Source organism: Cyphellophora attinorum (assembly GCF_001299255.1).
Source record: "Cyphellophora attinorum strain CBS 131958 chromosome Unknown Contig3, whole genome shotgun sequence".
Lineage (NCBI taxonomy): Eukaryota > Fungi > Ascomycota > Eurotiomycetes > Chaetothyriales > Cyphellophoraceae > Cyphellophora > Cyphellophora attinorum.
In genome coordinates this window covers 254,449-276,946 of record NW_017253231.1, presented here as the reverse complement: position 1 = coordinate 276,946, position 22,498 = coordinate 254,449, and the positions used below count along the sequence as shown (strand labels likewise).

General features: G+C 53.3%; 8 protein-coding genes across 8 annotated transcripts; 3 read left to right on the top strand and 5 right to left on the bottom strand.

Annotated features, from left to right (window-relative positions):
• Positions 1-254: 254 nt before the first annotated feature.
• On the top strand, positions 255-2,588 carry AB675_8350 (Outward-rectifier potassium channel TOK1; the record flags this gene model as incomplete). The annotated part of the gene is made up of 1 exon (XM_018148789.1): positions 255-2,588. One exon carries the CDS (start codon positions 255-257, stop codon positions 2,586-2,588), a length of 2,334 nt encoding a protein of 777 aa, XP_018004631.1.
• Positions 2,589-3,128: 540 nt separating this feature from the next.
• Positions 3,129-3,779, bottom strand: AB675_8349 (uncharacterized protein; the record flags this gene model as incomplete). Its single annotated transcript, XM_018148787.1, has 1 exon — positions 3,129-3,779. One exon carries the CDS (start codon positions 3,777-3,779, stop codon positions 3,129-3,131), a length of 651 nt encoding a protein of 216 aa, XP_018004262.1.
• Positions 3,780-4,465: 686 nt separating this feature from the next.
• On the top strand, positions 4,466-5,848 carry AB675_8348 (Actin-like protein arp6; the record flags this gene model as incomplete). Its single annotated transcript, XM_018148786.1, has 1 exon — positions 4,466-5,848. One exon carries the CDS (start codon positions 4,466-4,468, stop codon positions 5,846-5,848), a length of 1,383 nt encoding a protein of 460 aa, XP_018004501.1.
• Positions 5,849-6,313: 465 nt separating this feature from the next.
• Positions 6,314-7,198, bottom strand: AB675_8347 (ATPase get3; the record flags this gene model as incomplete). The annotated part of the gene is made up of 1 exon (XM_018148785.1): positions 6,314-7,198. The coding sequence occupies one exon, from the start codon at positions 7,196-7,198 to the stop codon at positions 6,314-6,316; it is 885 nt and encodes a 294-aa protein (XP_018004420.1).
• A 3,134-nt stretch (positions 7,199-10,332) lies between these two features.
• On the top strand, positions 10,333-11,149 carry AB675_8345 (uncharacterized protein; the record flags this gene model as incomplete). Its single annotated transcript, XM_018148784.1, has 4 exons — positions 10,333-10,345; positions 10,395-10,653; positions 10,706-10,871; positions 11,021-11,149. 4 exons carry the CDS (start codon positions 10,333-10,335, stop codon positions 11,147-11,149), a joined length of 567 nt encoding a protein of 188 aa, XP_018004562.1.
• Positions 11,150-13,140: 1,991 nt separating this feature from the next.
• On the bottom strand, positions 13,141-14,184 carry AB675_8344 (uncharacterized protein; the record flags this gene model as incomplete). The annotated part of the gene is made up of 5 exons (XM_018148783.1): positions 13,141-13,331; positions 13,391-13,493; positions 13,549-13,699; positions 13,755-13,893; positions 13,944-14,184. The coding sequence occupies 5 exons, from the start codon at positions 14,182-14,184 to the stop codon at positions 13,141-13,143; spliced, it is 825 nt and encodes a 274-aa protein (XP_018004198.1).
• A 494-nt stretch (positions 14,185-14,678) lies between these two features.
• AB675_8343 (uncharacterized protein) lies at positions 14,679-16,082 on the bottom strand (the record flags this gene model as incomplete). The annotated part of the gene is made up of 1 exon (XM_018148782.1): positions 14,679-16,082. The coding sequence occupies one exon, from the start codon at positions 16,080-16,082 to the stop codon at positions 14,679-14,681; it is 1,404 nt and encodes a 467-aa protein (XP_018004715.1).
• Positions 16,083-17,093: 1,011 nt separating this feature from the next.
• On the bottom strand, positions 17,094-21,919 carry AB675_8342 (putative helicase; the record flags this gene model as incomplete). Its single annotated transcript, XM_018148781.1, has 4 exons — positions 17,094-17,397; positions 17,453-19,078; positions 19,123-20,427; positions 20,454-21,919. 4 exons carry the CDS (start codon positions 21,917-21,919, stop codon positions 17,094-17,096), a joined length of 4,701 nt encoding a protein of 1,566 aa, XP_018004344.1.
• Between the last annotated feature and the right edge of the window lie 579 nt (positions 21,920-22,498).

Genomic DNA, 22,498 nt, shown 5'->3' with positions numbered 1-22,498 from the left:
GTCGGTGTTCGCATCTTAGCCCAGTTGTCGCAACTCAAAGTCCCACGTTCGCCATGCCCTGTTTTCGATTTCACTTTCAGCCACTGCCCAGTAATTTGATCAGTGATTGACTGCGCAGAAGGACTTCCTCCCCTGGCTTCCACTGCTAGAAATACCGTGGGTCCTTGAGGTCAGCGTACTGGCTGTAACTCAATTGTCCATCATGCAATGACACTGGCACTCAAGTGCTCGAAGGATCACCGCGATACCCCACCATGAACGATCCTGGGCTTGACGGACCCATCGGGAATGCAGATGAGCGTGTCAAAGAGGAATACCACGACGAGAGGGAGGACGAGGATGACACAGACCCCGACGAGGACGAGGAACAGAACTATCTCATACCGACAAGATGGTGGTACGCATCGACAGCATGTCCTCTGGCGGCAGGTACATTTGGACCTATGGCCAACGCGTTCAGTATCTGCGCGCTGGTCGAGAACTGGAGGGTCTACGTCCCTCCTGGGGGCAGTGCCGACCATGGCATAGACGTCAAAGACCCAAGATGGCTCATCGCGATCAATGCGGTATCACTGGCATGTGCGCTCATCGCTAATCTATCGCTACTGCTGAACATGGCTCGACGCGTGCCGTTCGCCATTGCGCAACCTATCACTATCATCGGATTCTGGGTTGCCTCTGTACTGCTGATTGCACTCATCTCTGTGGCGAACACCAGCATCTTCGACCTGCCTAATGGCGAGAACAAGGGATTGAGTGGTGCATACTACTACGCCATTTTTGCCGCGGGACTCTACCAGATCATCTCGTACTTGATGTGTGCAACGGTCTATGGGGCGTACACCGGCCACTACAGCAAGGAGTTCAAGCTCACCGTTGCTCAGCGGACGCTCATGCTCCAGACTATCTCTTTCCTGGTATGGCAACACCTATGGGCCCTCGGATACTCTCATATAGAAGGTTGGCACTACCTGGATGCTGTCTACTGGGCCGACTTCACGTCGTTGACCATTGGAGTTGGGGGCACGTTCGTGCCCAAGACGCATACAGGACGGTCTCTTCTGTTCTTCTTCGCGCTCGGCGGAGTTGTGATCCTTGGTCTACTCGTCGGCTCGATTCGATCTCTAGTGCTGGACCGCGGTAAAGAGAAGATCGAGGCTCGGATGACCGAGAAAGCCCGGCAAAGACTCGTTCACCGCGTGGCCAGAGCCATCGAGCGGCAGGATAAAGCCCCGAAGCGCCCACTCAATTTCCTCCACATCCACAAGCTGAACGACACCATTAGGAAAGCTCTGGTTCTGCAGCCCGGCACGGAGAAAATGACGGAAAAGACTAGACGACACTACGAATTCGAAGCAATGCGTCGAATCCAGTACGTGGCATCAGCTCGACGGCGATATTTCAGCCTTTGCATCTCTGTCTTCGCTTTCGCATTTCTCTGGTTCATTGGAGCGTTAGTCTTCTACAAAGCCGAGTACACGCAGAACTGGAGTTACTTCGCATGCATATACTTCTCGTATACCACTCTGTTGACCATCGGCTACGGAGACTACGAGCCCATGAGCCACGCAGGCAAAGCATTCTTCGTCTTCTGGACTCTTTTGGCCATTCCGACGTTGACGATTCTGATCTCTAACATGGGCGACACAGTCGTCAAATGGGTCAAGGACGTGACGATCTGGGTTGGTGAGGTCACAGTCCTCCCGAGCAGTGAATCTACGATCCTCGACCGTCTGAAGTACGGAGCACTCAAGGCCATTTTTGGCAAACGCGTTGCAAGGGAGAGGCACACTCAACGCATATCAGCACGACAAGGCCGTGATGAGGACACCGAGGCTGGTGAGAATGTCGCACAGCCGCCTGGTAGGATACTTGGGCTCAAGCAACTCCGAAAGCGACACAAGCAGGACAAACAAAAGAGCAGAGATACCATGGACCCGAACGAACGCCTGGCCGCAGACTACGCAGAAGAAGAAGGGAATGAGGAGGAAGATGCTAAGCAGCATGGCAACAAAGTCGCTGAGGACGAGCATCATCTACGGCGCCAGCTGCTAGAGGAGATTCGGAAGGTGTACGCCGACTCGAACGCCGCAGAGCCCAAGCAGTATACTTATGATGAATGGGTATACTACATCGCGCTCCTAGGCCAAGACGAGGGAGACAGCAAGTATCATAGACAGCCCAACGCCGCAGACGATGCACCAGGCTCGCATTCAGGAAAGGGTCACGCATCTGGGCCGGACAGCCCAACAAGTCCGAAAAGTCAACGGCATATGGCATCACTGGACGATGACGGACCGCTACCAGATCCTGAATCATTCCAGTGGTCATGGGTCGGTCAACGCAGTCCTTTGATGAACGAGAAGAGTGAGCCTGAATGGCTATTGGACCGGCTGTTCAGAAAGCTCGAAGCTAGTCTGCAGAAGCAGCTTCCCGCGAACGATGGCAGCACTCCCCCACAACGGAATGGAGATACAAACCGGGAGAGACCGGAGTCGGCGCAGAGCTCGTCGACTGAAGCTGCTCTAGAGGTGAGTCCGAGTGATTGGTCTGAGAAAGTGAATGACGAGAAGAAGGAGCTAGGTTGAGGACAGGAATGGGAGATGGATATCCATATCAACATTCTTACCACCACCTCGACGGCTCATCGTCCGTCATCAAGCTGTTCGGCCAAGCAACGGGCGCTTTCCCAAGTGGACTGACCACGGCGTACTGGTGTCGACTTCTCCCTACGCCCTTCCCAGCCAGGAGTTCCACCAAAGATCTTTCCTACTGAGCGACACTCGAGTGCTGGCGATCTCAGCATCATTGCCTTGACAAGTGAGATAGTTTCAGACCTTCGGCGCCCTCCTTGAGCAGGAGACTCACCGACCGATTAACACTCAATGCATGCCCGAACAGACTGCCTGCGCACGGCGTTGTACAGATCAATCCGACATAGTCACATCACCCAGAAACTGCCCAAACACCTCCGCGAACTTCTCCCTCTGTTCCCAAAATGGCGAGTGTCCAGCACCATCAATCACGACCGGTTCTGCCCTCCACAGACTACCATACTTCAACTTCCGGAAGTTGTCCAGCCTCACAAACAAGTCGTTCGCCCCATTGACCACAGCCAAGGGAACCGTTCATCCCTCAATGAACTTCCTCTCATCCAACGCTTCTTCACTCGTCGCCGCCCCGAAGACATGTTTCTTAGCCGTCTCATCCGACCGCCGCGAATCCTCAAGCATCCAGCACTCCTGATGCTCGGCGGAGTAGACATCCTTCACAAACTGCTGCAACGACTCATCAGGCGGCAAAACCTGCCGGCGCAGCGTCGCCGGGGAATCTGTGGCATAGCTCTCCTGGAACTGCTCCCTGCCCTTACATGGACCCGTGCCGGTGATCATGTACCCGGACACCTTGATGTCCAGCTCAGGGTTGGCCGAGGTAAGACGGTGGACGAGCTCAATAGCGACGTGCCCGCCCATGCTGTGCCCATAGATGGCGACTTTGGTGATGTTTAGGTGCTGGAGGACTGCGATGGCGGCGGAGGCGAAGCTGGGGAAGGTGTATGTGGTGGGTGGGTCAGGTGCGTTAGTGGATGAGCCGTGGCCGGGGAAGTCGAAGGTTGTGATGCGGTAGTTGGAGAGGAGGTCAGCGTTCTCGACGATGGGACGGAAGCCTTTCTGGCTGGTGGACATGCCGTGGAGGAGGAGGACATCGGGTTTGCCTGGCGTCCCGTAGGTGTTGATCGAGAGGGTGCCGTGGGTTGTGGTGAGGGTAGATTCTGTCATATTAGGCGAGTGGATGGGGTTTGTCTGACTGGATTGCTAAGTTTGTCGTTGTAGCACACGCGAATTAATCTTTGGTGATAATGAGCAGGAAGGTCGTCGTCGCGGACTTGTATACTTAATTTAACATGCTATATCTGCCAAGTTGTCCGCGGAACTCGGCCTGAAGCAGGACATGTGCTGCTTATCACACCGCTCGCAAGCTCGCCCAGTCCAACTCACCTACCTTGGACGGGGGGACGCCTTTCACCCTCGTACGTCCGTGTGCCAAGGCCGTCGATGCTCGTGCTACGGGGCATAGCATGAGAATCTTCGGAGAGAGACAGCCTTGATCAAGACCCATAGACGTCCTGAGATTGCTGTTCATACTGCAGACTCTGAGCCCGCAAGGCGGCTCATCACGGTGTAGGTAGATGCAAGCCAATTTCGAGTTGAAATGATGCCAGTGCCGCGGGCGGGGTTAAGGCTGTAAATCCCGCCATCCTGAACTTCGAGGTCAACGTTCAATTGCAAGAGCGACTGGAACTTGAAGGGAAACCTCAATTGTCTGGGAACGTCATTCACTGATCATTGTCGGCGTTCGGACCAAGTTAAACTGCGGTACCGACTAGTATACACCGGCTGTCTGGCATCCTTTGCATCAGAAGTCCCGCTGCCATGTGTCCGTGAGACTGCCGATTTCCTAGAGCATGTCTCGCAAGAGTAGAGGGAGCAATGCGCCGGCACGACTACCTGAGTCTACTTTCATTATCGACAACGGTGGGTACAACATCAAAGCCGGCTTTGCGCCGCAATCCGAAGAGAACGATGAAGCGACCATCGCCCGATGTCGACTGGTTCCAAACGCAATCGTGAGAAGTCGAGACCGGAAGACATACATTGCAGCCCAAGCAGATGAGAATATCACACAATGGAGCGAAGCTATCTTCCGGCGGCCCGTCGAGAACGGCCACATCGTGAGTTGGGAGGCCGAGAAAGCAGTGTGGGAGCAGTCATTTTTCAGCGCAAAAGCACCATCAGAGGTCCAGATCAAGGATGTAGAAAGCACGACGTTGGTGCTTGGGGAGTGTCCGAATATGCTGCCTGCTTTGCAGAAGAACACAGATGAGATCGTCATGGAGGGATTTGGCTTCGGCGGGTACACGAGGGTGAATTCTCAATCCTTGAACGCGTTCAACGATCTACACCCACTCTTCGAAGGAACGGCCAGAACAATCCCCGACAGCATATCCGAGTTGCCCATGGAGTGCTTGTTGGTGATCGACAGTGGATACTCCCATACCCATGTCACACCTGTGCTAAATGGGCGACCTGTGCAGCGGGCCATACGCCGTCTCGACTTCGGCGGCAGGCACTTAACTAACTTGATGAAAGAAATCATCTCAACCCGTCAGTTCGACCTCTCCCAAGACACCAAGATTGTGAACGACATCAAAGAAGATATATGCTTCGTCAGCGGCGACATCAACGGCGATCTCGAGAAGACCTGGAAAGGCAACAAGCATCGACCAACACCTGGCACAGATGGCAGCGAAGACATCAGAGTCGACTACGTACTACCGGACGGCATACGTCTCCTCCGTGGCTTCCACCGACCTCACGACCCATCAGCCTCTGCCGCACGGAAACGCAAGGCGAATTCCCTAGCACCCGATTCCGAAGTAGCCATGACACTTGGCAACGAGCGCTTCACTGTCCCAGAAATCATCTTCAACCCCTCAGATATCGGATCGGGGCAGCCTGGCCTCGCAGACGTGGTCATGCAGTCCATGGCGACATTACCGCCGCTCATACAGGCGACCATGCTCTCGAATATCCTGGCCGTTGGCGGCAATGCCAACATTCCGGGATTTGTGGAGAGATTGCAGAATGATCTGCGAATGCGAGTCACGACGGAGTGGGAGGTGCGCGTGCGGAAAATGCAGAACCCCATCCTCAGCAGCTGGCTGGGTGGAGTGAGGCTCGCGGGTCAGCACAGGGAGTTTCTACGCAATTATGCGGTGACGAGGGAGGAGTACTTGGAAAATGGCAGTGGGTGGACTGCAAGGAGGATGCTTTCTGGCGCTACTTGAAGGTCATGGACTCAGGGAATGGGGGTTGTTTCCTGGACCAACCACCAGGCTCAATGATCGTGAAGCTAGAGCTTTCGCTACACGGTATGATCAGACGATGATGCTTGAGAGTCCAGCAGCAGTCGATGCCAGTGGTAAGTGGAGTTTTAGACTCAACCGCTCTTGAGCCAGGTAGGTGCATTTCACATTTTTCCACCTTACGAGCGATACGCTTGGCAAAATGCGATTGTGATGGCCAGAGGCAATATACGGTAGGTTGCAGATGAAGATGCCAGGTAGTCATAGCTTCATGGCTACCTTGTAGCTTGGACATGACGAGCCCAGTGGCAAGTCTGCCCACAAGTTCTGAGAGTAGGAATAATTCTGTTTTTATTTCTAGGAATATCCACTCCATCATTCAAGTCATAGCCTCATGGTGTCGTGCCACTCGTTTTTCCCCGCCACCAAGTCGTCACGACTGGGAGGTCAGTCCTCTGACGGCGGCTGGAATGGCGTGATGAGCATCTCCGAAAAGCTCTCCAGCTTCTTCGGTCCTCTTACTTCCTCCGTCAACAGCGGCATCCTTACCACGTGGAATTCGTCGTATAGCTCATCGATCTGATCTAGATATTTCTTCTGCATTTTCCTCCTGGCATTGCACTGATCGCAATCGAGTCCTTTCTTTGGGAAAAGTAATTGGTTGACTACGATGCAGTGCGTGTCGATCTGGTAGTTCGACAACTCTTGGATCATACGCTCTGTCTCGTACAGACTGAGGAACTCCGCGATGCAGACGCATACGAAGGTCGTCATTTCGGGGTTCTTGAATTGCCCGTTGACTTCGGAGATGGTCTCGCGGAGAGTTTCGAGTTTCTGGACGAGCTCGTCGAAGTTGGCGCCGCCGGGAAGGCCGCCGCTGCGACCGAGGAAGCCCTGGAGCATGGGCCCGAATTGTTGGGAGAGTTGGTGGACTTTGGCGAGAGCTTTTTCGAGGACGCTGGGAAACTGTAGAAAGCGGAGGGTGTGGCCCGTGGGTGCGGTGTCGAAGATGATGACTTCGTAACTGAGACTCTTGACTTGTTTGAGGACTTCGGCGAAAGACATGGCTTCGTCCACGCCCGGTATGCTGAAGGCGAGGTCTTGCATCATGTTCCCTACTCCGCCTAGTCCCGCCATGGCGTCCTGCGCTTCGTCGCCGCCCGACGCAATTAGGTCGTTGATGCTGCCGTTTGGGTCGATCTCCATGGCGGAGAGGTTTGTGAAGCCTTCGACTAGTCGTGCGTCTTTGCCGAACTTTTGCGAGAAGGCATCACTGAGGTTGTGTGCTGGGTCGGTCGAGATGAGGAGGACTGATTTACGGTGTTTGGCCATTTGGATGGCGAGAGAGCAGGAGGTGGTGGTCTTGCCAACGCCTCCTTTGCCGCCGACAAAGATCCATCGTAGTGTTTTCTGGTCGATGAGGTTCTGTAAGGTGGGCTCGAGCACGTCGTCGTCTGCTGAGATGGTGGCAGATGCATGGTGATGTTGTGTTTCTGATATCGTTGAGACGCAAGTCACGAATGGATGATGATATGACGGGGACAGGCCGGGTCTGCCTGCGAAGGTACCTAAGTATGTCAGGTGGACAGCGGTGAGTGCGTAGGAACGCTCTAGAAACAGCTGGCAGTAGAGACAGTATCAAGGCAACCTGGAAACACTTTCTTCAAGCGTGGCCCAGACGTCATTTGATCGACTGGTAAGGTGGCGCATGCCTGCTCGGTCTTGGCAGGTGGCTAGTGCAGCGGTCGGAGCCGCAGTTGGAGGAAGTTCAGCGACGAAGGCACCGCTGAGTACGCGTTTCTTGCAATCATTGCATCAAGCACTCTTTCATCGAAAGCGAATTCTCAATTACAGAAAGCGTTCAACTCTTCAAGCATTCAGGTCTCGGGACAGTATCTTGTTAAAGGTAGATCGGAACACCTGAAGCGCTTGTCATTGGTTCAGGATGTCTGGTTCGTACTTAGAAAGTCACTCGGGTACGCCGAAGCTGACCTTTGGTTCTAGGAAGCGCGGGCTATGATCGACACATTACCATCTTCTCTGACCAAGGTCGATTATATCAAGTCGGTATGTCTCTCTGGGCCTGCCTTGATTCTCTTTTGGAAGTCGGAGTCATGCTTGAGCTTCAATTGTGTCCATTCCAGGATTCCATGCGCCTCGCTCCGATGGCCGCCATCACAGAGCGCTGACAAGGTCAAACAGAATATGCATTCAAAGCAATCACAGCAGCCAACATCACATCAGTCGGCGTACGAGGAAAGGACTGCGCTGTGGTCCTGTCCCAAAAGAAAGTGCCTGTATGCACGCTCACTCCAACTTGCACGAGACAATGATTGACCCGGATCTATAGGACAAATTGATCGATCCCTCATCAGTCTCCCATGTCTTCAAGATCTCGCCGTCCGTCGGCTGCGTCATGACAGGCTCGATAGCAGATGCCAGAGCATCCGTCGATCGCGCAAGAGGTGAAGCGGCTGAGTTCAGGTACAAGTACGGTTACGAGATGCCGTGTGATGTTCTGGCGAAGAGATTGGCAAACATCAATCAAGTCTACACGCAGAGAGTAAGCACTACGGGATCAGCCATGTTGCACGTGTTGACAACTCCTCCAGGCATACATGCGCCCTTTGGGCGTGGCAACGACTTTAATCTCTTACGATGACGAATTCGGACCACAATTGTACAAGTGTGACCCGGCTGGCTACTTCGTTGGCTACAAAGCGACGGCATCGGGCCCTAAGCAGCAAGAAGCATTCAATCATCTGGAGAAGAAGCTGAAGAATAAGGATGCTGCCCCTGGTACGTGGGAAGAGGTGGTCGAGCTAGGCATTTCGACTCTCAGCACTGTCTTAAGTGTCGACTTCAAGAAGAGCGAATTAGAGATTGGCATCGTCGGTGGGCCCAAAACTGACGGCAATGATGGCATCAACCGGGACTTTCGAAAATTAACCGAAGACGAGATCGATGACCGTCTTCAGGCAATCGCAGAGCGTGATTGATCGATGAACGAACGCCACAGCATGTCGACGATTGCAGCAAAGTTTGCATGGGTTGGGAATATCTCGAGCGACATAGCAAGGCGTGTTCAGCTATACAGTGGATTCTCAAGCTTACCTGTTGCGACTCTGGTCTGATGCTTGATGTTTCGCATTTGACCAGGGCTGTGGATGCTGGCGTCAACCAAAAGCCCCATGTATCCGGCAGAGATTCAAGGAGCGGTAAGACGATTTTCCGGGCGCCGCAGCTTGGGACTGGGCAGACCAAGATCGAGGAATGCATATGCACGATGCATCGTGTCAGGAGTACGATACGTTTTCAGGCGGTGAAAGCAGGGCTGTTGGCAGAAGCGAGGGAACAACTTGTCACCGAAGAGCTGCAAGGTTTGAGCAGCGTACAGCAACGCCACAAGTCACGCCCAAGAAGCAGAGGTCACACGTCGCTCAGCCATACAGCAGCCAAATTAAGCCAATTATCAATACTGAGGCTTGAAAACTTCACTCAGCTTGTCCTGCGCCCCACGCAGTGCATACCAGGCTATAATTCGCCTACGCCTGGGATGCCTGTTTGCGGTTCTACTGGGACCTCAGCTCACCCATTTAGGCCTAGTGGGAAGCTATCTGGGTAAGCTAAGACCCCCGGAAAAACGTGCCTCTAAACTTGAACCCACTCATCATTGCTCCCGAGTTTCAGGCTCTGATGCCATCTTTGGCATCTCACTGGTGACATCTTCCTAGAGCTATAGCCTTTGCTAGCGACGGCTCTTGAAGTGGCACTCTGACTTTACAGGCTCAAGTTGCTATACTTTCGAAATGATGTCGCACTCTCGTTTGGCATTGCCCTCCCACAATTGCCATGTGGCTTGCGATGAACTGGCTGATGACCATGGCAGAGCCTCCATACCGGTATCCAATGACTATGGGATAATGCATTCACATGAGTCTGCAAGTTACAGCTAAGTACAGCTTCGAGTATCATGTCTCTGAAATTCCCCCTTGGCCCCATATCTCGCCATCAAACTCGACGACCACACCCACACAGTCAAGCATTCCTGATCCGACCGCCATAACCCAACCGTTGGCTCTGCATTCAACGGCTTCCGCTGCCTCTATAGCATCCACCGCTACGGCCCGCTTGTCCTGGTGTCTTGCCCTGTGCTTACCGCCTTGACTGGCTGCATTGCTATCAGCCACCAGATTATTTACTCAAGGTGGATGAATAGCGAACAGGGGTACCAGCATCGCGATATGGTTGATTTTGTTAAATATGAGCCTCGAGGTCGTGAACTTTCTTCTTGCTTCGCCGCAAACGACATTGCGATCAAGCTTGAGGCTGGACCCGAGACAGTGGCAACATCCTATACGACAAGACACGCATCACCGCCGTGGCATACGCAATATACGAACTCAGCCAATATACCACAGCATAGCCCGGTACACAGAGGTCACTCACCCTCCTACGTGGAAGACATGTCTGACGGCAGTGAGTGTTTGCCAGCCCCGGCCCTCATTCATCAACTGACACGAAGCAGAGAATGAAGCCCGAGCGATGCGTATACTGGAGATCATGAACGACTTCAGAACACTGCAGCATCATATCTCTTCGTTTATTACGCGACCAGAGTCACGACCTCCCAATCAGGAGTCGCACTATCTGGATGGCTATGTGGTACTTCGACAGTGTGCTGCAGAATCGCAAGCAATCCTTGCTTCACATTATAATCCCGGCAACCTTGGTCTATCATCGGGCAACCTCTCTGAGACCGAAGTTGAGAAGGCTACTTTGCAGAGGTACGTTCGGAGCCATGTCTTTGTGGCAGTTCAAGGACTAACTAGTAGCCAGAATCATTCTTGACTCCTCCACAAGGCGCTTTCAAGCCCACAAAATCTATCTCCGGGCGGCGGCGGCGATGCGCTGGATACAGGGCCGCAATCAGATCCTGAGAGGCGCAAGACCAAGCGGACAGCACGAAAATGCTCTACGAAGAGTTGACAGTCAACTTCGACAGGTATGTCTAATGTTCTTTTTTACCTCGTGTTGATCGCCCAACGCTACGATCCTTGGGGCAGCGATCGGCGCCACGTGGGACTGGCTAAACATTTCAGCTTTTGGGGGCCAAAAGTAGATGCAATACGCTGACTCTTCATGATATAACAGGAACTGTCTGCCATCACAGATGAGCACGTCAAACGCGATCTCACAAATGCAGACCGTCGCAAGCATTACTGGATCGAAGAAGACCCTTCGCTCGAGAGGATGCTGCAATGGATTCGCATGCAGCGCTGACGGTACTCCGCGGTCAAAAGTTTCACGACCTTCCCCACCTCAACTCATCAACGTGTACAAAACTACGACTGCGCCAGACTATTGATGCGATCATGTTGCTCTCAAATTGTTTATTGCTTTGGTGGAGCGTTCTTAGCGGGCGATAATGGCACTTACATACACACACACATGGACGGACTGAATCCAGCCAGCGAAAAGTTGGGCCAACATGAAGGCAAGGCATTATCGATGACGGCGAGCAAGACATATGGATCACCAGCGCTGTGCGCTTACACGGTAGAGACAGGCGCTCTATCTCACATTTAGAAATCTAATCCATCGGCGTGACCGTGAGAATGGTCATTGAACACCTCCTCGAACGCATCTTCCTCGAGCATTTGTGAAGCTTTCCCTGCGGTGCCTCAGGTTTACGGGCAACCAACAGCAAAAGCCTGCACATGTCCTGGTGACCGTCTGCATCGATGCTTTGACGAATGCTTCGGGAAAACGCCCATCTCACCACGATCGCAACATCGGGTAGTGATCTCGACGGGTAAGGCTTCGTGCGGCGGCCGGCTAGCAATCTATGGGGAAGGTGCACCCAAAGCCAAGGTATTTCCTCCTCAATCGTAGAATCTACAGTACCACCTGCCACCGTGACGTTTGCGGCAAGTACCATGCTCTCCAATTCACTACTTCGACTGTGGCTGCATCTTGTACCAGGGTTTGATTTGTTCATCTCATCAACGGTCTGCATTGTTCATCATCCCAAAAGGCATTCTCGCCTGGAGTTGACATCCGTTCAGAAAGTTCGCTCCCTTTTGTGCTGTAATCCATACTACGCCCTACAAGTGTGGCTTTGGCACGACTCGAGCATACTCAATACTCGATCTCAGCCCCACTACACAAGACTCACGTCGGGCACTCCGAGTGAACGAATGCTCAAGCTTCCACGAGTAGAACTCTCGCTTTTCTACACAGCCAAAGTGTGACTGCAAGCCGATGTCGCTCATTCCTTACGTACGCAACCTGGAACTTTGGCTGCCACAGTATACCCGGACAGTCGTCGTTCACGACTTGATGCCCTCATGATCACGGAGACATACGCGGCAGGCCTCCACGAGCCTCGCGCACACCGCGAAGCTTCCTGTACTGCCATCAAAGCCTTGACTGCATCAGGTGTGACTTCCAGCGCCGTGCTGCGAAGACTTAACTTGAGGTCGAGCTAAGCCTGCAAGAAAGCAAGCCGCGCCCGCATCTGGCGATATGAGAAACTTCCTCGTATGCATGCTGTGCAGACACGAAGCTTCCAAGCCTCCACAGCCGTCGCTTCTGTCACAAGTGCCAGCCTGCTTCGCCCTGCTCTTCTCGGCTTCCAACACGAACACGAGCACATCACGAACGCGCACTCCTTCAGCCCTGCAGACGTCAAAAGTACCTCTGCGTGCCTTCTGCACCGATCCTGCATGTACGAAGGCGATCATTGACTCCATGTCGATACATGGACGTTGACATATGCAGAGAAGCAATCTCTTTGCAGACATTCTTGTTGTCACCGTGTCAGGGCACTCGTGGCAGCTGCACGATGCTGCATACCTATGACTCCCGTTCATCATGGGTATGTCATGTCTAGACAGCCTGCCATTTCCGACTGCACGATGGTTTTCCGCTTCTGGCGAAACTGCGAACGTGCCAAGGTAATGCAAGCTCCTATGCGAGCATGCTCAACTACTGCAAAAAGTGACGCTGCTTCTCTGGGTCAACAGGAAGCAACAAAGCCATGTCAGGGTGTGCTCGGCCAATGCTATCCTACAACAATGCACATGACAAGCACAATTCCAGATCCAGTGCGCATCAATCTTGCTCAGAATGCTAGCCTTAGGCTCTTCTTCTGCTATTCAAGCCACAGACCTGTCGACCGACAAAATGTTGCGGTCTGCAACGTGCAGTCACATACTATAATGCCAAGCGCAATCGTATCAATGTCTGGAAAGACACATCTGTGCGTGGTATTACACGGGAGAGATGAGTCGTTCCATCGGTTGCTCCTGAATCCAGTCATGGAAGGGCTCGCGCGCTCGACACATGTGCACTTGGTCTTGGTCGGCATGCATCATATTTCCGTTCACAAGCCATCGCCGTGGTATCGGTGTGAGATCCATGTGGCATAAGAACGACTGTCTCATCAGCTCGATACAGTGATCTGCAGCAGTGTCAGTACCTTTGCCTCGCCACAAGATCTAGCGGTCTGATGGCACTCACCTAGGTGCAGTCGGTGACTTGCGTGTCCTGGATGCTCTGGTGCTGTACGATTCACCGTTATATCCGTGTAGTACTCCCAGTCCAGCGCTTTCCTAACATAGTCCTACAAATCATTAGTCTCATACTCACGGCGGTGCAGAGAATGGGTTCCAACGAACCAGACAATGCAGATCATGGTATGTGCTTGGCTCAGTCCGGAACAAGGGCGTTTCATAGCCCAAGCCTGGCTCATAGTCCTCCGGATCCGCTTGCAAGCCGAGCTTCTGGACCTCTGCGGCCGTGTGCCCATAGAAGCGAGCTGGAGAATGCCTCAGTCATAGTTGACTAAGGGGGGAGGGAAGTGCTGACGAGTTTTCAGTCTCACCCAAGCATTGTCCATCTCGCGACTTGGCTTTCCAACATATGTTGCTCGTCGGGATTGGTACTCATATGCCAGTAACCTTGGTCGTCTACGCGGAAAGCACCATGAAAACGCTTCTCCTCCAGACGAATATAGGTTTGGACTGTGACAAGGTCAGTGCTTCGTTTCTTTCGTCGATTGACCAGCTCGGACCTAGCTCTGTCTTGAAACCCTTCTCATACGAGCCCCTCGGGTTTCGCGTGTTGAAAAGTCCACCTTGATGCCATGCATTTCCAGCTAAGAGCAGAGATAGTACAACGACTGCTAGCCATAGCAGCGGCGAGTTGCCTTTATTGTGGTGAAGACCGGGAATAAAATCGTTGTCGTCCTCCGTCCTCACTTGGGTGTATATCGACGACGACCGTGGACCCGCAGGCGGTCGTCTTGACGACATCCTAGCGTCTAGGCATGAGCAGCAAGCAACGAGGTTGCATCGATCTGGGTGAGGAGAGTGGACGCGTGGAGGCTCGAGATATACTTTCGTCTGACGGAAGAGCTTTGTGCTTTTGTAGAGTTTCGACAGAACTCTATGTATTCTACTTGCAGCTTGGTGCCGAGATCCGGTGAGTCCGATGCTCTACAATCGTGAGTATACCGAACACATCGTGGCACGCCTGTGAAAGAATAATCTAGCCTTTCGACTCTTGCTTTGGGATCACCATCCACGCTGCTCTAAACCGACATCTGGTCAAGGAGATCCAAGCCTTATGGTCAGCATCCACCTGCTCTTCCTTCCATTAACGACATCTCGTCCATTAACGACACCCGGATCGCACCCTAGATGCCTTTGTGACTCTCACAGCGTGTCCTTATCCAACACAACCACGACTTGCAATCCAGTTGCATTACTGTCCCTCTTCAATCGACTGAACCCGTTAGCGACCACTCTCACCGCCCAACGAAGTCTCTCCTCTCCACATCACCGCCCATCGCTTCACAGTACTCCCCCAACCCCTTTCCCCAACCCTCGGCCCTCTCCACCCAGTACCTTTTGTACTTCTTCTCCGTCCTGCCTGCCAGCATTCCCCGCCAGCACTCCCAATCCTCATATACACACTCCTCCTTCCCATCCCCTCTCACAACCTTTCGTATCTCATGCACCCTCTGCGCCTGCAGCATCCACTTCGGGTACGATCTCGGCGGCGCATACTGCGTGTTCATGCTCCACACAATACGGTACACGCCCGGCTGTTTGGCGGCCACGTGCGTCGCCATGCGGCTGACGCGACGCATACCCTCTTCATTGACCTCGCCGTCTGGTGTAAGCAAGTTGATCGCGGGATTGCCGCTGTTGCCACCACCTGGGAAGAGGGCCTCCTCGTTGTCCTCTGGACGAGAGACTTCGTTGACGATGACTGCCAGCTCGCGGTCTGTACCCAGACTATTCTGCAGCAGCCTCATACGCAGATGCAGATTCATGCGCGTATTCATCTGGATGCGCACGCTGGGCTCGCCGTAGATGGCATTGATAGACATTTTGCGCTTCGTCGCAGCGGACACACTGGCTGTACGCCTCTGCTGTGTCTTTGCCGCCTCCTGTCCCGCTGGGGTCTTTGGCGCCGGGACCAGAACGTTCGGGTCGTGCGGCGCCTCAACAAGGACGTTGTTCGGTGACTCAGGCCGCTCGCCGCTCGCGATCGAGGCTTTGCGCTGCTCGGTAGATTGCTGAAACTTCTGCGCTGCGGACAGGCGATGCCCGCCATTAGTGCCATCACTCGGCTTCCTCGCGTGATCCTGCCCATTGATACCCTGACTCTGCAAAGCATTTACATTAGCGACTGCCATCGCCGCCATAGCAGCCGCGCTATCCTCCCCACCCCCCGACGCCATACTTCCCGCCTTCGGCCTCCCTGACCCCGTACTGGGCCTCCCTCCCTGACTCGCAATACTAGCTCGCAACCTCACCGTCGTAACTGGCGGCGGCGCCGCCCTCACATCATCTTCCTCCTCCACACTCATCCTCCTCCCGATCAGACCCGTCCCCTGTCCCGCGGCACCATCAGTGATCGCACTGTCCACGCTGCCTGCTACACTCGTGTTGCGCACCAATTCCTGAATCTCGGCGAGGGTCGCCTCATCTTCTGCTTCGGGGGGTTGCTGGATGATGGTGACGCGCGGGCAGAATTTGTTCCAGTCGCGCCAGGTGTCAGTGTTGCGCAGGGTGCGGAAGACGAGGGAGGCCGGGGCCGAGATCTTTGTTGTGGCGTGGATGACGAAGACGGTTTGGGAGGAGGGGATGTCGGGTGTGCCGAGGGTGCTGTCGCGGGCGTGGTCGGTTATTGTTTCGGGCATTTTGGCTGGTGTTTTGTGGTTGGGTCGCAAGTATGTCTCCCAGCGACACAATTAAATATCGCCTCGCGCAGAAAATCACAAGCTAAAATGAAAGACGCTGCAAATGGGTATATTCGTGGCCTGTGTCCTGTATCCTGTTGTGTACTCTCCGGGCTAGTAAGTCCTCTCGAGGTGTCTGAAGTTCTGAAAAGTGAAGGCTTTCTGCGCGACAGTACCCTAAGGGGTGAATTGCGACAACTCGAAGCTCCTCTCGACCAGGCCTCAGGCTTAGACAGCTACAGCAGAAGTTGAGTCTCTGCGATAGTCGCCACACGAACGACACAAGTGTACCTTTCAGGCAACCACAGGATCGAACGAAAATTCTTCGTCAAAGCTACACGCCCTAAAGAACGACATCAGGCAAAATGCCCGCGATGTCGCAGTTGTTCTGTCGAAGGGCGAGCGTTGGGGAGACGATGACTCAGTAAATCTGAAAGTTCACGGAGAAATACTTTAAAGAAATGCTCTGGAGGATACCTAATGATTGCTGCGTGTGATCTGCTAGCTACTAGTGTCGCTCAAAGTGAGGGGTTGCTCGAACGCTGCGTCTCTTCGCCAGTGATGACCCAACCTGAGTGATACGCAGAAAAGAGAGCACATGGCAAAAGAGCGGTCACGCCTACGGGCAGAGAGCCCCTAGGCCTCGTCTTGGGTGGCTGAAATCATGCGATCATGATTCGTCGAACGCCTGTTCACTTCTGCTCCCCAAGCCCGAACGCCTCTGGGCTTTCCTCGGCGTCAGTCCTTTGGGGATACTCCAGGCGGGGTTGTGCGAATGAGAGACGGAGACCATATCCGACTGCCATTCATGGATGCCATCCGCACAGTTGCTTTCCAGCACGGAGATACGTGATGAACGGTGACTACGACCGGACGCTGTAGTGAAGCTCATCTCAAATTCACCAGCTAGGACAACGAAGTATCTCTGACGTTCTGCGCCCGCTCTGACGTACGAAGTGGAATGAGCAACAATCAGGCCCACATCTTTCTGAACCTCGTCTCGAACTCCTCCTGCAGAGCCTTGAACATACGGTGAACGTGGCGCATGTCCTTTTCAAAGTCCTTAACTTCGTCAGAGTCGGAGGTGTCATTTTGGCCGTCGTACTTGTGCGAGGGAACACCGTCTCCGTCGTCCGCCTCCTCATATTCGCTATCCTCATCTAAGTCCATTGCTTCAATGTTTTCCTCGCTGTCTAAGAGAGCCTTCGGGTCAATAAAGTTCTCCAAACTGGTGATGATTGTGGCTAGAGTCATGCTGAAGTCGTTCAATAGGTACCTGAGACAGGTTAGTCATCTAGCTCTTCGGCAAGAAACGACAAACCACGACTTACCATACATCTCCTCGCGGAACACGATTCGCATCAGCGAGAGCTTTGACACTTCCATGGATGTAGAAATCGTACAAATATGCGTTCAGATGGGTTCTGTTGGAAACAAGATCCAGATTCGGTATGACAGCCTTCTCCAAAAAGACGCCTTCTCGCACTCCGTTGCACAAGTCGTCGATCGATGCGAAGTTGTCGGAATGGCCTGACAGTGACACGAATGCCGATCTCATTTTGTTGGAAGGCCACTGGCCCTGTAGCGCAGCAGCACCTTTCTCAGTCTCCATAGATGGCTTGACCTGGACCTTGGACAGCGGTAGTCGATCGTCGGCATCTTTGCAGTTCTGCTCGACGAAAGTCGAAACGTACGAAGTGTAGGTTTCCAATACCTGCTCGTTTTGTGTGACAAGAATTGCTTGGGCTTCCTCAGGAAGAGGCTTAAGAAAGACGACAGTCACAGATTTCTCCACTCTCTCTTTCTCATCCTCCCGCTCGACCTGTCGCATGGGTCGTCGACCAAATAGATTTGCCAGAACAAGCATGAGCTTCCGAAGGACCATCTCTGCACTGCCGGTATTGTACTCTTCACAAAGCTTCGTGAAGTAGCCCTCCTTCAACAACGAGTGGAAAGCAAGTGCGCCTTTCTCGGCGTAGTAGAGATGCGAAACGCAAGACGCAAAGTTGATCGGGTGTCCTTTGGCATTGATGAGGCCTTGAGATCTCAAATACTCGATTGAAAACCGGACGTGGTGTCGCACAGAGGTCTTGAATTCCTCGCTTTCTAGATACAGTTGAGCCCGCGACAGGAGACAATCTACCATCGACATGGCATACGGTGCGTTCTCAGTGCCATGCAGGAGAGTGAAAAGTCGTAGAGCGAAGAGCGTTGGGATTGGAAAGTGGCCCAGGATCGCAGGCAGCCGCGAGCTCATCAGACGAAGAGTACGTTCCGTGGGCATGTTGTGGAATACAACATTGCCCAGCAGATCGAACCCACGACGACCTGCTCGACCGCTGGCCTGTCTGTAGTTGAGTGCGTTGAGATAGACCGAGTCTCCGGCGAATACGACAGTTCTGGTGGGCATATTTATACCCAGACTCAGTGTACCAGTGGCGATGACGACGGTAAGGAAACCTCTCCGGAAGAACATTTCGACGGCTTGCCGATAATACTTGTCCATGCCTGAATGGTGGACACCGATGCCCTGGTTGAAGGCAGATATGAGATACTCTGGAATTTTCACCCGTCCGAAGTGCTCAATGGAGGTCTTGAAGAGTTCACTATCGGATTTCTTGATGTCGGCAAAGGAGAATTGATCGAGAGGCTTATCCGGATCAAAGTGCATCGTAGCCGCCTCTCGTGCATCAAAGTCTGCATGCTCGCGTTCCATTTTGCTTAGCTTTCCAGAGTCTCCCTTCTTGTCCTTGGACTTGGCGGTAACTGCATTGGAAGCTGTGCGGCTGTTGCGAGCTTGCTGGATTTTCTGATACTTTGCCATCTTCGCCTTCCACTCGGAGTTGACCGACTTGAACTGGTCTTCCGCTGCTTCGAGCTGATCAAGTAGATCTCGCGTCATGTCTTCGCATTCCTTGCGGTTGTAGTTAAATAAGATCGCCGGAAGGCTCCATTCGCTCGCAGGTCACAAATCAGCTTCATGTTTCCTTTAAGGAAAGACTTTGTGCGAGGAGCGTCTGCAGCTGTAGGAGCGTCTGCAGCTGTGTCCTCCATTTGTTCTTCTTCGACGTCCTGGTCCTGGTGGATGTTGGAGCTCAGCATATCTAGCACAGCTTTGGCCGGCGACTCGGCGTTGGCCATCCAGCCAGCGAACGCTTCCTTCAATGCGGCACCCCATCGGACAGCGTCGGCCTTCACAACACCGGAAGCCGGGAAGAAGCTAGGAGGACTCAGGTGATGCGGAACATCGAATCCAACAGCCTTATGCTCCTTCATGGTTTCCCACAAAGACAAACAGTCTCGGCTTTCGAGAGTAAGATCTGGAGGAAGACCTCGCTCTGGCCGGATTATGCATGCCATTGGATGCACATTCTGCATACTCTGGACGTTCTCCAAGCCGAGGGAAGCATGCTTGGGAAGCTCTGGGATACCATTTCTCAGGTCAACGCTATCCACTTCCGTTCGGAAGATGTACTTGCGAAGGTCTGAGTAGCGCTGATCGTGTTCGACCAGAGTGAGAGGCGGACCACTACCAGTTCGTGCGAATGAGAGCCACTTGCTGAAGTCTGAAACATTTCCGACGGTTGCCGAAAGCGCAATGATCTGACAAGGCGCTGACATGATTAGCTGCTCCCAGACAAGTCCGTCCTCTGCCTGTGAGATGCTGTGCACTTCGTCGAAGATTATGCTTTTGATACGAGGCACCCAATCTTTATTCGCTGGAGACATCATCAAGACCGACAACATATGTGGCACAGTGACGAGGATCTGGGCTTTGGTAGGCTTGTTGACTCGAGTGTCACGGGTGTAGATCGACACGCATGATTTTCCAGAGCCTGGGTAATAGTTCTTCTTGTACTTGGCCTTGACTTCAGCCGCAATCTGGTTGACCAAAGCTTTGGTGGGCGCCACATAGATCAAAACATCGTCGTCACTTGCGCGAAGGACCTTCTCCATTGCATAGAAAGCAATGTACGTCTTTCCGGAGCTTGTTGGTGCAACCACGAGCAAGGAATGACCCGCATCTAGTTCATCGAGAACCTTGATTTGCCAGCCATCGGGCTTGAACGGCACGCGAGGATCGTCTCGTGCGTCCATGCTCCTATCCAGACTGGGACCGTCGTATCTCAGCACGTCGCTAATGGATCGCTGCCTCGCACGTGTCGTAGCTTTGGTCGGCTTCTTCGTGTCTTTGGAAGCTTTCTGGGAAGCTAGGCGATCTTTGTTGCGATCAATGATAGCGAGTGCCTTCGCAGACTTTGGCTTCGCCTCCTGAGCCGATGATTTCTTGCCGGCTTTCTTCGACCTTTGTCTTTCTCGGCAATGATCAACTGCGCATTGAGAGGCCCTCCGGTCAAAGAAGCAGCGTAATCTGTCAGCTGGGCCATAGCACGTTGTTCTTGTCGTCTAATCTTTCTGTCCAGCCAAGGATCTGCGGGCTTCAGATCATGTTGGACAAGCTTCTTCTTTGACGAGTGCCAGTGGGTCAGTTCGAGAGAGAGCTTGCCGCTATAAACTACCTTGTCGACATCTGTCTCGACGTGTATCGGCGCCAGATGAGCATCAAAGGCAGGATGGGAGAATGGGAGTACTCGAGAGTCGATAGAAGGATGCTCGTCAGAGCTCCGCTTCAACGGAAATTTGCCCTTTGTCGAGATTTGGGCCAGGGGGCTTCCGAGTCGTACGAGAAGGTGCTTGACATCTTCTGCTCGGTCGGAAGGCAAGCCAGCCAGAGCGCCACCGGGATTGCAGAGAATCGTGCGAAACAATCGTCCATCCAGAAGATCGACAACGGTAGCATCGACTTTGAAGCTCTCTGAAGCGAGCTGCTGCCGAATCGCCGCAATTAGCTGTGTCAGGTACTCGTCGACGCTGTCCTCTTCATCCTGTCTGAACTCCAGACCCGCATAGCGACGAGCAGTGATTGGCAGGATATCGAGGTATGCCGCATGGATGAGCGTTGGCAGGAGGTATGGGGATCGATAGAGTGCTTTGCCGGAAGAAGCGATCGCCGCAAGAATCAAGCGCATTCGTAGGGGTCTCGATACTAAGTCATCCGCAACGGACATGCCAACGACAGCCTCTCCAGCCGTAGCATCAGGCTTTGCAGGTACCGTCAGCGCAGAAGCGATCGCCGCTGGGCTTGCTGGGCGCCGCTCGATGACGAACGCGAAGATCTTGCTGTCTTGCCATGTCAGGCCATTGAGTAGTGCAACATCGACCTTCTTGAGGCTCAAGCTGAGAATTATGCTCCGCAGACCAGCTTGACGCTTCAATTCGTGATCGGAAGCATGCGAGGAGAACTCGTGTTCAGCCAGCTGAGCGCTATTGGCTTTCGAGTACGCGTAAGAAGCTCCGTCGGAGCACATGGCAAAGTAGCACCCAGTCTGTAATAGATATTCTTCGAAGCCATGACTCTCGAGGTGCGGAAAGCAGAGGACTTTGATTTGTTGTGCGTGGCTTTTGAGATGTTGGATTAGGACCGACCGTGCTAGGAGATATTTCGTCGGATTGCGAACATTTGGAGGAACACAGTAGTCGGCATGGCGGTCGAAGAATATGATGTGGACATTGTCATTACGTCGGATGAGGTTGGACAGATATTTTTCGACAAGCCAGACAGCGTGAAGGATCTGGAAGCCAGGGTTGAAGTCTAGCTGCTGATTGCTGAAGCACTCCAAGAGCAATGAATCGCCTTCGATGAAGTAGCGCTCGACGCCCAAATCACCAATGAGATCGAGGTATTTCGCGCTTATTCCTGAATACCATGATAGCACAGGATGCGGGAGGGGCGCCATGTTGGTTCGGCAAGCATGGACCAACCAGAGGGCAGTAGCTAGGAGAGAAGGTCGCGACTGCTGAATTTTCAGAGTGGCATCAAAGGGCAGGAGTAAAGGAGTACTTAGTAGACTTTTGTGGAAGCGACTAGTCTTGGCAAAAAGGCAGGCAACAAAACATACAACAAAGGGTTAGCCTTGCACCTCCTCAAGCCCCTTCAAGTGACCCTTCACGTATGAGGAAGTCGCTAGAACTGCCTCCTTGTCTCGGCTTGCGACAGGCGCCCGACAGGCAGCGGCGACGCGTAGAGAACAACATTCGCACCACTGACGCACGTCTGCCTGCTCAGCGACAGTCACCCGCGGTCCGTGACCTAACGAACGGTGACTTACATGGTCCGATATCGCTCCTACCATCAAACACGAACCCCGACCTGGCGGGTGTGATAGACCAAGGATAAACCGTCCGCGTGAGGCGAAGGCCTAATGCGCGCTGATTGAACCTGCGCGTTGCCATCATGGCCCAAGACAGGTATCCCAGATTGCTCGAAGTTGTGTTCGGTCGCTAATCAAGGCTACGTACCATCATGACTCTGACGC